This window comes from Hippoglossus hippoglossus, chromosome 17, assembly GCF_009819705.1.
Source record: "Hippoglossus hippoglossus isolate fHipHip1 chromosome 17, fHipHip1.pri, whole genome shotgun sequence".
In the NCBI taxonomy this organism is placed as follows: Eukaryota; Metazoa; Chordata; class Actinopteri; order Pleuronectiformes; family Pleuronectidae; genus Hippoglossus; species Hippoglossus hippoglossus.
Window position 1 is genome coordinate 10,064,264 of NC_047167.1, and position 14,301 is coordinate 10,078,564.

The following is a 14,301-nucleotide window of genomic DNA, read 5'->3' on the forward strand; positions in this document are numbered from 1 at the left end:
TAACCAACAAGTCAAACATGAGGATGAATGCATGTAATTATCTTTTTTTGTCAATTGTACACTTTTTAACCAGAGAAATTAAGAAATACTACTTTATTTGAACTTCTCTTTTCTTCAGAATCAATTATTTCATCATAACCAATTTTCCAACATCTAAATTTGTTGATAATTTTGTGCAGTTTATTCAACAGCATAAATTTGAGTCTATTTTCAGAAGGAGCATCTACAGGAAATCTTTCTGTTTTCAGCTCTTTCATTTCCCTCCTGCATTACTTCAATAAAGGGGAACTTCGCAAGAGTGAGTTGCTGAAGAGAAACTGCACGACTTCACTCTGAGCTCAGACCTTGACCCACAACGTCCCAGTCTGGTTCGGTAAGTTTTTTCAGTGAGCCACACTTCTTTGTTTGACTTGGCTTACATTGTTGTTTTTGATGGCATTTCCTGGAATGTATTGAGATTGTACTATTACGTCTTTAGATTAAATACATTTCAAAAAGTTTTTCTATTCGCATGTAATTATGGCCGAATCATGATATTATTTTACAATGTGGAGGCCTTACTTTATATAAGAACATATATTTATGTCTATTTTTAAACTTTTGGATGAATAATCATGGAATGTAAATTGTAACAAATAAAAGCATACAGTAATTTGAGGAACAGTATGTTTACACGTATACATTTTCATATTTGCAGATAATGTTCATCAATAGCACCCTTGAGCCTTGGGTTACTCAAAATGCAGAGGACCAGTCAAGGCAAATCAGCTCCTCCATAGGTCTGGGTGTGGGGCTGACGCTGTTGGTTCTCACTGCGATTGTCGCCAGTGCGATCGTGTACAAGTTCAAGAGTAAACTCAGGAATTTGGTGCAATCTGGGCAAAGAAGAGGAAGAAGCAACCAGAAGAAGACGGACTACCCAGAGACGACCCAAGCTGACTCCCACTACACTGATCTGATCAGAGAACAGCCAACGGCACACAACCCTATCTATGAAAACTACAAGAGGCCTGCAGCACGGCAGAGCAGGTAGGCTGGAGTTTCATTTCACTTTTGTAACAGATTCAGGACTTTTTAGACAAAGTACAGAGGAAATGCTGAGTCTGAAGTGTCACTTTTAAAAAAAACAAACAGAGAATAAGCAGAAACAGATGGGGAAACAGTGTGCGTGGTGTAAATATCCCCTTTTTGCACAACCCCTGTTGTAATACATGCACACAGTTTGGCATCTGACATCTGCAGGTGATTTCTTCTGTTGTTCTCGTGCCATTCAAAGTCGATTAATCAAATGTGCCAGCTCATGACTCAGTGCCGGAGTTTTTTTTCTGAGCAAGAATAGAAACCAGGGGAAAGTAACTCACACATGTATTTGGCTTGATGTCGTAATTGTTTTTTTTACATCAGAAACGTGTTTCTTGATTGGAACATTATCAGCTACACGTATTGTTCCTCCGCAGGTCGCCTGGGGAACTTGAAGAGGATTTGTATTTGCAATGTGATTCACCGGATAATGCAATATACGGCAACGACCCCAAGTGCAACCTCGTCATCTGTGACACGTCCCAAGAAGAGGACGTGTACATTATGCCAGATTCATGAGGAGTAAAATGTCTCAAATTTTGTATATTTCAATTTATTCTGAATATGAACCATTTTTACAGGCTCAGAAGCTCAAATTGTATATTGTTACAAGTAAAAAATATACTGCTTCTTAATACAGCTTACATATAGATATATATATATATATATAAAAAACTGTGTACTCTGGATATTAAATACAAGTTGACACCCACAGGCCACATATTTTATACATACTATATGTTTTATTAATGAGCATCATCTGTAAAGTTGTAATCATGTGGAGAAGCTGCTGAAGGCTACATGTTCTGGTTACCATAGACTATGTGATTTAAGGGAAAAACATTTTATCATGAGTGTTATGAGGCACTGCCATTGTATTTTATTGTTTTTACACGTCTCCTACTACTTCTTGACATGGTTCCAATTATGGCCGTATTGAACACAGTGTACAAGTGAACACACTTTGACGGTAAGCCAGGGTCATCAATTCACTGATTAGAGCTGCTTGTTTTAGGGCTTCCTCTTAATACGCCTGGGAATTACTGATGACCCATGAGAAGTTTATTCACACTTGGCTGATAAAGTCATGCATCGGTTGTCCTTTTACTTTTCTATCAGCCGGCCTGCGGCTGGATCTTTACTCGATTTTCATTCTCCACGTATACTTGACAAAAATCTGAAAGGTTCAAATACACATTTTCATAGTAATTATATATATATGAATTTGCAATAAATAAAATATCAAGTAACTGAAATATGTGACATATTTATGCACATGCCCAGTAGATGGGTATAGTATTCATTCAGTTTAATAGAATACTGATAGGTCTAAAGCTGCCACTTATAAATCATATTTATGTGATGAATGAACCTTTGTCTTTTGGAACATTTTGAATATTTAACTGTCTGTCACAATTAAAAGTTAACAACAGCCACGTCACTGACAGAGGTCACAGGGATTTCATGAGTTCATTCTTTTTTAAATGTGTTAAAATACAAATAATAATAATATGAGTAAAAGTTGTTTGTCATGTGGGAGGTTTCATTCCTCTGATTCAGCCCAAATTATTTTCACTTATTCATATTCAGCCCATGTTCATGAGGACGACTCAAAAAGAACATAATATTAAGCAAACTCTACAACTGCATTTGAATTTGAGCTCAATTCATTAGCCAATAGCCACAGTTTCTGGGGCAAAAATAGAATTTACTAATAAATATCCATTGGATACCAGACCTGCAGACAAGGTGTACACTGCAAAAAATAAATCTGTTCATCTGTGTCTTTTACACACAAACATCAAGTATTGCAACAAAAAAATAATTGCAAAGGTCAGCAGCACACTAAGTGTTTTGTGGTGTTTCTGGAGAAGACGTACAGAGAGGATGTGAAAATCTTTCTGACCATGTTGCAGAACTGAACTGTTTTCAAACCAGTTCTGGGAAGAGGAGTTGTTGCAGAATAATAATATGAGAGATTTGTTCATCTCTGGACAGACAGTGACTGGAGTTGGGCAGGGTCCACCATGATTTCTTCACTTTCATTTTGATTTCCTGTTATTCTGACTTAAATCTCAACAATAGCTCCGCAGGTGCAGCTGCGTGAGGATTAAAACCAGGAGAAAGCCAAATAGCGGAGGCCAGGGAGTTCATGCTGTCTATTACGCACAGAAGGGTTTGATAAATACTGTCCCTAATTCTTTTATTCTTGTATACTTTGGGTGGTACTGAAACTGCAGACCTTTCAGAGTCTAAGATTGAAGACCTTTCCATCCACCCACCGTTGTGTAATGACTGAGGATGTCATCCTTGAAACAAAGGAAACAACAGAACAAAAACAAAGAAATGAATGAGCAGTTACTGGGCACAGGTCTACATTTACCATAAGAATAGTTTAATTACGGTAAGCGGTTGTGTCTCCAGCTCCGATTAATCACCTTTTTATTCATCTGCCTATTTATTTAGTCGTCACTCGATGTGCCCCACCCCTGAATACACCGACTTTATTAATTGAGAAACAACATATGCTCACATCGAAGTGACCTTTACACATTCAAAGATAACGACTATAAAGGAATCATTAGGGGTGGTGGTGTCACGTCTTGGAATAACTCAACTATAAATACTGCTGAGGAACTTGCTACTGGTTTCAGGTCACGTTCATCATGGTGCTCAGTTTATAACTGCTGTTACTGCACTCAGGCATCTTTTCAGTCCTCCTCTGTGAGCGTCTCTCCTAGCCGGAAACCATTTCTTTCTTGTCCTGGCGATCACACTTATCTTAAGATATCTCACCTTCTTATTTGTTCTTTTTCAAGTAACTTATCTCAACAGGCAAACATTACAGACACAAGCTCTGATAATCTGCAATGAAAATTGATTTCATTGATATGTAATCTGACGACTCTCAAGTTTACACGGCAGACAGCTTTTTCCCTACATTCCCTCTCAAATCAACCTCATAACTAGAATGGCACTCAGTAGAGCACATACCTCCGCCAAGGCCCAACAATCCCCTTAAATCCAAACAAGCTGCACCACATTTCACACATTAATAGATATCAGTCCCCTAAAAGGCCGGATTTCCTTTTATTTAGACCTATCATACAAAGAAAGGTAAAAAATTCCTAGACCTTTTGATTCCGATCCTCAGCAAAATTTAAAGTTTCTTCCCCGACACATACTTTATCCTTCTACCAAGTTTTATTAATTATGTTAGTTTTGTCCCTTCGCTTGCTGCAATGTAAAAAGTTATTCTTCTGCTTACTTACATTAAATCAGTGCTCTTTACTTATTTCTCACTATCCAGTTGATTCAACTCATGTAATGTAAGTCATTCACTTATTTGACCTAAAAGAAGAATGAAACCAAATCTACTAATGTAAACTGGACTTGTGTTCCTGGAGATAAAGGTGTGCAGTAGAGCAGTACGGGAACCATCCAACGTTTGTATTGCAGCGTGTTGGGGGGAGATGGGCCCAGCGCCCCACCATGCTCTGAGACAATGTTGGAGACATAAGTGAAGTTGTGTTCCAAGACCTTATAGATTTGACTTGGCTTTTTGCCGGTGAGTTCTTTTCATTATGACAGTTGAGGCTGCTGTCGTAAAAGATGCATTTTGGCACCATGAGTGAAGCTATGTGTACGGTTAATAACACCTCAGAATAGGTATGACTTTAACTTTGGGGGGATATCCACCAACTTCCTATAGCAACTAGCATAATAGAGCATATCAATGGATTAATTATACACTGATAACCCTCGTCTATGTTCCAATAAAGGATCTTGTTGTTATTGGCACTGTTGAAAGTTGTGCTTGATCTTTTACAGTGAAGAGATCTGGGTTTAATTTAAAGGTCACGTTGAAGGTGAGAAATGTTATGATTGTATAATTTAACTTGTCATATTGTTATTAAATAAAATTGTGTCAATTGCCTTGAATCAGTGTCAATAAAAAATTATAATTATGTGAACCAATCATCCTTTGTTGTTGTAACTCATCTGAAGCAATCAATTTCTTACTGGGTTAAGATAACTATTCAGTTTAATCAGACCAACTTGTTTTACTTTAACTGCTACAATTTTAAAAGAACAAGTTCCTTTCACTTGACATTCTTAAGTTGGAAATACTTAACAAAATTAAGTAAATACTTAAACTAAGTTTTGAATGGAATATATATTTAACCTAACTTAAAACTATTTTTGTACTTTCTCAAGGCCATCGTGTTCTTGATTTTTTTTAAAGTAAGATCAACTTGTCAGATTTTACAGTGCAGTTAAGAGCACAGTGAACACGACTTCAAGGCCAATGATGGGCGATAGATGTTATCATATCTTGCTGGTTTCTCCGACACACCCTGACCTTCATAATCTACAGTGGTTGAAAGTACTCCTGGAAAATAAATGACAAATCTTATAAAAGGTCACGCTCATGTGTTTATTATGAAATGTACATTCAAGGGCAGCAGTTCAGTGTGAATCAATCAGAGCATTTATTAGGACATAAAATTATTGAAATGTTGATGACAACAAAACAAGTTTTCCAAACCACATGTCTCATAAACAATACAGCACTTTAAATAAAAGCAACAATACAAATTAAATAATAAATTCTACTTGTAACATTACACAACAAAGGGATACAAATAGGACCATAAATAGAACTTAAAATAAATAACTATATGGTTTAAGGCAAAGATATGAATCAACAGATCGACAATGCAAAACAGAACAGTGGCTTTGTGCATCAGTAACATCTTTTTTTAATTAAAAGTGGATGACCGCAATTTTAATTCAGTTAACCAATGACGATATGTGATAAAATGTTAATTTAAGAACACAGTCAGTTTTGTTTTCACTGTGTAACATATTTTTTCCCAGTGGAAATGATCCCCCCAAAGATTACAGTAAGTAACCTGTCTGTGGCCCCCCCCCCCTCAGGCACAGTGACATTTACTGACAATAAAGTCGTTGAAAGGTGTCAGCTTTAACTTTCCCCTACTGTCATAGTGCATGAGGACCATGGGCTCGTAGGCCGCCGGCACGCAGCAGGGGTGAGGCATCTCTCCTTTGGTAATCTGGTGCAGCCGGGACTTCACCTGCGTGTGCATGCTGGCCGGCTTGTAGTTGTGGGGGCAGGCGCCGTCGCAGAAATGCATCGTGTATTCGGCTGGGGCCACCACCCAGTCCGTCCAGCCGATGTCTTTGAAGGACACGATGACTGACTTACGGCAGCACCATCCTCGTTCGTCACAGTCGTCCTCCTTGTTGGAGCGTCTCGTCCTCTGAGCCGGTTTGGGCTGCACGAGGCCTAATTCCAGAGAAATGGTTGGGTATGTCTTCAGGGCGTCTCTGCCGACCACAACCATCCCTACATCCACAACCAGCACTTGACCACCGTCACTTATCATCCACTCCTCCACCTCGGGGCTGAGGTCCAACAGCACATCTTGACAGGTTGAGACGTTGACGTGGTCTGTGTGAGTCCAAGCAGCTGGCTTCATTCGAGTCAACGGCTTCATTCCGTTGACTCGAACTTTAAACTCTTGTCTCGCCTCAGGCTTAACTGACGTGGGTTTATTTAAGATCTGCCTGGAAATCTTCAGCTCTGCCCGAGCCAGAGTCACCCCAGTCTGGATGTGGGGGGGTTTATGGAAAACAGCTCTGAACCACTGCATGTGTCGAACTGACTGTGGGTGTTCTCGTCTCCAAGGTACTTTTACTGGATCCACTAAAACACACACACACACACACACACACACATTAGAAACCAAGTAGTAATGATTTCATAAAGTACATTCATGAGACAATATATCAATAAACAAAAGGGGAAAAAAGTGAATGAAAATGTGTTCAAAGAGCATCATGTGAAAGGTGTGCCTGTCACGCTGACGCTTTCTAAAAGCTTATAGGAATGTGTCTGCTTTGTTTACACGGCTGTTCCACGGTTCCAGATTCTCTTTCCAACCACTCAAATATGTTTAAAGTCTAAAGGTAAATTCCAGGTCTGACATCTTTACGTGGAGCATGAGCTACAAGGACAGGAGCTATTTAGAGTCTTCACAACAAAATGGCTTTTGTCCACAGAGGTTTAACTTGTGCAAGAATTCCTCATCTTGTCATGAAACATTCCTTCCTCCTCCCACACAGAGTGATTAAATTGTCTTTTCACATCAGCCGGTCGAGTGTGACAGTGGTTAAATCAGCACTATAAGTGTTTCCAGAGATATCTCACCTGTGGCTGGAAAAAGTACCGTGGAAACTGTTGATTGCCAGGTTTCGCTCATCGGTCGGCTGGAATTCCCTCTCATCTCCCTCAGCTTTTCTCTGTAGAGCTGAAACATCTCCCTCAGCTCCGGCCCTGAGGCCTTTTGGGTCGCCCTGGGCTCCCTGTCCATACCCAACGAGCTGAGGATTCCCGTCTTCACCGCCTCCAAGAGCAGGGCCCTTTGGCTGTCTGTCCTGTCCATGTCAGGTGCGCCCTTGCGGGCCACGTGAGGCCGGCTCTCCCCTGGGCTAGAGAGGGAGAGGAGGAGCAGCAGCAGCGTGCAGGAGAGTCGATGGAGTGCGCATGGTCTGAGCATGGTGAGCCAGGCGGGTAGATTTGGTTTGAGAGTGCTGCAGCTCAGTGGATGGGGTTTGTCCATGTGATGTATGAAAATTCTTGACATGCTTTTATTTATAGAGCTTGCGTGTTGCCACACCCCTGGTCTGTCAGGTGAGTCAGGTGAGCCTGTGATGGGCTCAGCCAGGGCCATATGTCAGTATGTGGCAACATGTTGCTGCATTGTTGCATGAAACCTATGGAAATAGAAATCTGTGACAGGTTTTTTTTTTTTTTTAATTTGAAGTATGACACATTGGGAAGTGAAAGGACAGTGACATGAAATAAAAGGATTTCCGGATGAGATTTAGTTACGTCACAAGTACACGGTGTGCACATCAGCCCGCTAGGTCGCCAGGATTGTCCAGTAATGCGTCACTTAATCAAATAAATGACCATATGTCTTACAGTAACCAATTGTAAGGAAAGGTACAATGGGCAATTACATTAGCTCCTTCCAGGGTTATTAATGATAATGTGATAGTGTATTGATCCCTATGAGCCTGTGACTCTGTTCCTTTGTAATTCTGCTCTGTACGGTCAGAGGTCAGGATCAGCAGCAGACCAAAGAGGTTCATTTCCCAGCATGCATGTTGCTCAAACCTGGGAAGCCCAATCTCGAAAAACAGTCACCCAAGTAAATAAAAGATTAAAAAAAGTCCAAAAAAAAGATGGAGAGAGGTCTTTTTGTGTTTAGACCAACCCAAACGAGGAAACGCCTCAAGGTTAAAAACAGATTCACAAACAAAGAAGTAAAAAAAAAAAAGGCTGTCAGAGTTATCCGAGACTCACATCATCACAGGAGCTTGTCAACGATCAAAGCAGAGCTGAGTAAAGAAGCTGTATTAACATAGACTGAAACCATATCTGATCTCAGCCCTCACGGCCTCCTGTGCTGGATAAAAGAGCAGCATTCCTGCTCCGTCAGTAGTTAATTGTTGCCTCAGACCAAAGAGCAAAACACAGGCTACATCTGCGTCTGCACCGTCGAGCGTTGCCAAACAGTTATCAGCCTATTATGTGAAAATCCTCACTTGTATCAGTAAATAGGATCAGTACACTGCTTGATTACAAAGTCGTTTCCCCACACCATTACGTGGCCGTCTGTGTCACTGACCCTATTCTTTCATCTCGAGGACATTCCCGCTCGCAGCAGTCGCTTGCTGATAAACATGGATGGAAAAAAAGCTAGAAAATTACTATCACTATATTCTGCATCTGATTAACAGGACAGTAAAAGTGCTGCGTGATAAGAGGGTTATTAAAAGTACAATCAAATACTTATATGCACATTATGATCTAATAAAATGATAAAACAATACAAATGACAGCAACACAAACACAAGATTAACAGTGTGTATGCTGGTTAAATTTCAACAGCAAGTCGTATTAAATGTCATGATTCAAAGCTGATGACATAAATTGAAAAGGTTTCAGGAAAATAAAAAATAAAATACTGCTGCAAAAAATTACATCTTTAAAATCATGAGATGTGATTAATTTTACCACTCTAACAAATGTCAAAATTCAAACAATCTGTGAAGGTAATATTATTTTCTGTCTCCTCATCCATTCAACCTGTGAAAAAAGGCAAATTTTGAGACAAAATAATCTCCATATAAATACCATAAAAGGCTTCACGAGTTGCCATTGCCAAAAAGGGATGGACAGGAACCAGTTATGCATCTTTTTTATCAACATAAGACAATATGGCATTATATATATATATCAATATATTACAATTATACATAGAGCATATTCTTTTAAATGAATTGAAGCTCCTCTGACAGTGCGGAGTGTGTGAATTTCTGAGCAGTGAGTCACTGAGGTGATGAAACAGTCATGTGCTCTGCCATCAAGCCTACCTTGCAAGTTGAAAGTGTGTGAAAGGTGTAAAGTGACTCATGCAGACTGGCACTCTCGTTACCGCACTTATCTCCCAAAATTCACTTTTTCCATTGATTCCTGTATGTCTTTATGTCTGGTCTGCGCTTTAGACTGTTTTTCCGTCTATTTAATTTAATTTGATGCCCATCTTGACCAGGACTCCATGGTAGAACAGCTATTATCTCTAAATTGGACCTTTCTGGTTAAATTAACAATAGAAAAGTAGCAAAATGTGAGAGAATGAAAATGCAGAAGTGTAACTGAAACAGTAATTTCGCCACACTGGTCACAGACAGAGATGTTCTGAGCTCAAAATCAGGCTAAGAAAAGATAAAAGCACTTAAACTATTCACAAATGTCCTCATTCTATTCTAGCATTTTTCTGTCAGTTCGTGGCACTTTAAAAAAATTGTATACACTATTAGTAAAGAGGATGTTTGTAAAAACAAAGATTTTGATCAGATTAATATTTGGTGTGACCACCAGTTCTCTGAGTCACACATGTGCACAGTCGTTCAAGGGACCTGCTGCAGGTACTAGGTGGTTTTAAACATCTTGAAGAAGTCCCCACAGTTCCTCTGCTTCTGTCTCTTCATGTGTCGCAGACTGTGGGAGTCCAACCATCTCCTTGTTCTTACTTATCTCCAAAGATAATCTTTTTATAACTCTGGCTGTTTGGGGTGATGCTGTGGAATGAATTTGGAATTGATCAGACACCTCCCTGTTGGCATTGATGCTTAAAACACATTGCTGTAGGATAAACTGCTTGTGGTAAATGTTCATATAAACAGGTAGATAAACCAGTGTTTTGAGTCTTTACGTGTCACTGCCATTCTTACCCGACTTGACCCATCTTTCATTTATTCATCCATTATTTACTCTTTTGTCCTTCCCTTTAGGTCTCATCACACTGGGACCTCTCCCAGGATGAACTTGGCAGATCAGAGAAGAACCAGTGATACAAGCCTGACATACAGAACATATAGCTGCATTCTGCCCCCTTGTGGCCCTAAAGCTACAGTACAGAATTGAATTAAGTGGCCTCAGATTGATGTGGAGTCAGAGGGAGAGTGTACATCTTCACCTTAACACATTAACACGAACCTCATGTTGGAGTCAAGACAAAGATGTCTCTGGGCAGAATACAAGAGGAAATCCACTGTTTTCCAAAAGCTGAACAATAGGCCAAATAAGTGTGTGTGTGTGTGCAAAAAGAAAAAGAGAGATTGTCCACAAGAATACATTTTCTTTCTTTCTTTTTTCATTTATTGAGGCTGCTCCAGTGGAAAATGACCAGGTCTGTGATTTAAACTTGTTGACTAACCACTCCAAACTTTCAGGATCAGCAACCAGCAGTAATAACCCTGAGGTTTCATTTATGTTTTTAGTTTCCTCATATCAGATTTCTTTTTTTTTATATAATTCAAACATCTGAGTGGCAGGGCTGTCAGAAAACTGTGTGTGGTTAATTTAACCTGTCCGTGTTCTAATGGCATCAAACAGATAAGTGAGGTTAAGATGTGAGACGCAGAGTCAGAGGGAAACACAAATGGGGGGGGGGGGGGGGGGGGGGGGACTGGGCTGTAAAAGGAGGAAGAGCTGACTTTCATACCTGATTGGTTCCACTAATGACCTATGCTGGATCACATGGGGAGCGTGATAAAAGGACAAACAGTGACTTCACAGTCTGAGCCTTCTTTGAAACTACCATCATTATCATCATCAGTCTGCTGCACAGCAATAATACAGATATTTGTTCACACAGAAGATTAGTTTTGTCCCAGTTTGTGGTGGTGTTCAACTCGGGGTCATACAGATACACAAACAGGGGACACATCACACAGAAAATAATACAATACAACTTTATTAATCCAAAAGGCAATCTGGTTCAGGGCAATCACAAGAGGACTTAGAACCAAGATACAGACATTCCACTGAAACAATAAAACAATAAAACATCTGGTCAGTTGCATCGAGCTAAAAGTGCAATTTCTTTAAAAATGTTGTAATAACTAACTAGATAAAGCCGTCTCCCCCTGTCATCTGGACTGTGAAAGCTGATTGTAGTGTTATTAAATGGGTTATAGTTCTGGTAATCTGGTAGAAGAGAGAGAAGACAAACACTGATGTTTGTGTAAAAAGCTGAATATATTAAGATTTGGACACACAGGTGTTTGATCATCTCTGTGGTAGATTCCTGACATTCCCGAGGGGCTCTTTGTTGCCACAAGCACAAAGATGTGAAATCAAGTATTTGCTAACTAACGCTTCCCTGTGTATTTTATCTTTTTAAATTGGCCACTTTTTTAAAACTTGAATTTAAGGAGACTTTCTATTTATTACATTGATTTTCTCACCCTTTAAAGTACTTGATTTCCAGCTCGTCGTTTTAAACTGTCTTTAAAAAACCGTGAACTTCAAGGGGAAACAAGGGAGGATTCACATCCCTCTGCATTACATACACGGACATGTGACAGCGCAGGACAAGAGAATAACCATTGTTGTAAATGGAGGAGAAAAAAAAAAAGCACATCACGGCACCGCCCGGTACCAAACACACATCAATCACTGCTATTCAGCCCGGCTTTAAAGCACAATTGTTCTTCATCCTCTCTCTGTTGATGTTCCTGCAGACAGACACTGTGGTGTTTTACATGTCTGGTGAATGCATGAGGACTGAGGTACATCCAATCTATTTGCATGCGCTGGAACATGTGGAAGCAAGAGGAGTGCATGTGTCACTGTAGGGGAAGGCTTTTCAACTTCAGTAGCAAATGGGCCAGATATAGGAAAATCACTGGGGTTCGTCTGGTCTACATGTCCCACACAGCAACAAAATGCACGTTTAGTGCATGATCTTACTCACTCGTGCAGTGTTCAGTGGTAGGAACAGCACGTAGCTGTGTCAACCTATGTCCTATACTAACAATAAATAGGACCATTTGTTAAGAATTTATATTTTCTAAGCATCTTTGAATTGAATGACTTAAATGTGCACTTACCTCAGAAACCGTGCACTGAGGTTGAACATGTAATTGGCCCCTCTCTGGTGCCTCTGGTACTTTCTAATGACACTGTTCCTTTATCCACATCCACACCTTAATTATTGAATATTTTAATGAGTTTTCATTCAAATTCGTAATATTCTTAATATTTAAATTAAATTCAGGCATTAGAAAATTAAGAATGCATGATGTGGAGAAACATAATTATATGTATACATGTATGTCACTGCAGCAGGCTCCATTACATCATATTCACTTTATAAAACATGATATGAGTTAACTGATGTCTCCGTTTTTTATTGTTTAAAAGTCTATTTACTGCTAAATATAGTGTGAAATCATTATGATCATGGATCTTGGTAAAAAGGATCTTACAGTATGTCTGACATAAGACATTATAATACGTCCCTCTATAAGACATGTTGGGATGAGGATATAACAGGATCTTTTGTGGGGTTTGTGTATTTGATGGTCGCTGACCTGCAGAGAAACAGTGAAACCAGGATTTGTGTCTTTTGTCTTTGTAAATAAGAGGGTGGGGTCAACATGCCTTCTCACTTCATGCAAGGGTCCCTATCGTCGACCCTCCCCCTCCATGCTCCTCCTCCTCCCTCCACCTCAGAGTCAGGTGATCGTGTGCCCACCACCTTCTCTGGGCCGGTCGAGTGAGCTCACCCCGGGGGCGGAGGAGGAGGAGGAAGAGGAGGAGCAGGTGGCTTCTGGTGCTGCTGCTGGTTGAGGAGCACGCTCCCGGGGAGAGGAAGACGCACAGCATGGGCTGACTGATCCATGGATCTCCGCTCTGGGGATTTTTTTTTTGACATTCAGAGATGGACGAACCAAATATCCTGAGACGCCGCGGTCTGCAGGTAAATGTTGGGCTGTCATGACAACGGCGTGGTTGTTTCTGGGCAAACGGGATGATATGATGAGGATGATGATGAGGATGGAGATGGTGATGATGATGATGATGGGGGACGATGCGAGGGATTTCTCCAGGAATTGCTGTGGGAGCTGATCTTAGCTCCTCATAGCTTATATGTATTTTAGAGCCTATGCCATTTATCCTTTACTCCCCATTATGATTACATTGATAGTAAATGTTATGATTATTGTGTATAAATAATTTGTTTCATCATGTGTGCTGATCAACATGCTGTGATACTATCATGGCTGAATATGCATTGGTGCACACAATGACGTGAATGCATTTAAAGGCTATAGCAGCAGCTGACCTCCCTACTTATATGTTTATATTTCTGAGCTCTCCATTGGTGCTCAGGAGGATCTGGTTGCCTTGGTGACAGCAGCACAAAAAGAGAAGATTCCTGCATGACTGGCAGAGACATCCCTTTAATCTTCTGCGTGTTTATCTCTCAGAAATAGACCCGAGAGGGACGAATCGAGTGTTTTATTCACTGTGTGTGTTTTAGTTTCTGCATAAATGAAGTCGTCTTGTTTCTATACCTCAGGTCTGATGTGAAGGAGGTGATGTTGTTTTTGTGATCAAAGACACATCCGTCCAAAACCAATGTTCCCATTCAATTACAGTAATTTGTTTCCTTTCCACCTTGCATTCATCTGCAATTTAGATTGAAGTGGCCCTGTGATTATACCGATAATGAACAGGGTGGTGAGATTATTCAGGTTTTCCGCCGTCTCCCTGAAATCAATTATGTTGTCTTAGTCGTCATTAAGTACTACTCCATATATGGTCTGATGGTG

At 40.1% G+C, this 14,301-nt stretch overlaps 2 protein-coding genes across 2 annotated transcripts in view; one reads left to right on the top strand and one right to left on the bottom strand.

Moving 5' to 3' along the window:
• Positions 1-5,845: 5,845 nt before the first annotated feature.
• On the bottom strand, positions 5,846-7,716 carry LOC117777999 (growth/differentiation factor 15). The gene is made up of 2 exons (XM_034613158.1): positions 7,316-7,716; positions 5,846-6,811 (listed from the first exon to the last, which is right to left on the bottom strand). The coding sequence occupies exons 1-2, from the start codon at positions 7,662-7,664 to the stop codon at positions 6,018-6,020; spliced, it is 1,143 nt and encodes a 380-aa protein (XP_034469049.1). The 5' UTR covers positions 7,665-7,716; the 3' UTR covers positions 5,846-6,017.
• A 5,517-nt stretch (positions 7,717-13,233) lies between these two features.
• mast3a (microtubule associated serine/threonine kinase 3a) overlaps positions 13,234-14,301 on the top strand; it is a 31,991-nt gene continuing 30,923 nt past the window's right edge. The window contains exon 1 of the mRNA XM_034613138.1: positions 13,234-13,445. Within this exon, the coding sequence (XP_034469029.1) occupies positions 13,407-13,445 (39 nt within the window). The 5' untranslated portion in view covers positions 13,234-13,406. The remainder of the gene's footprint in view (positions 13,446-14,301) is intronic.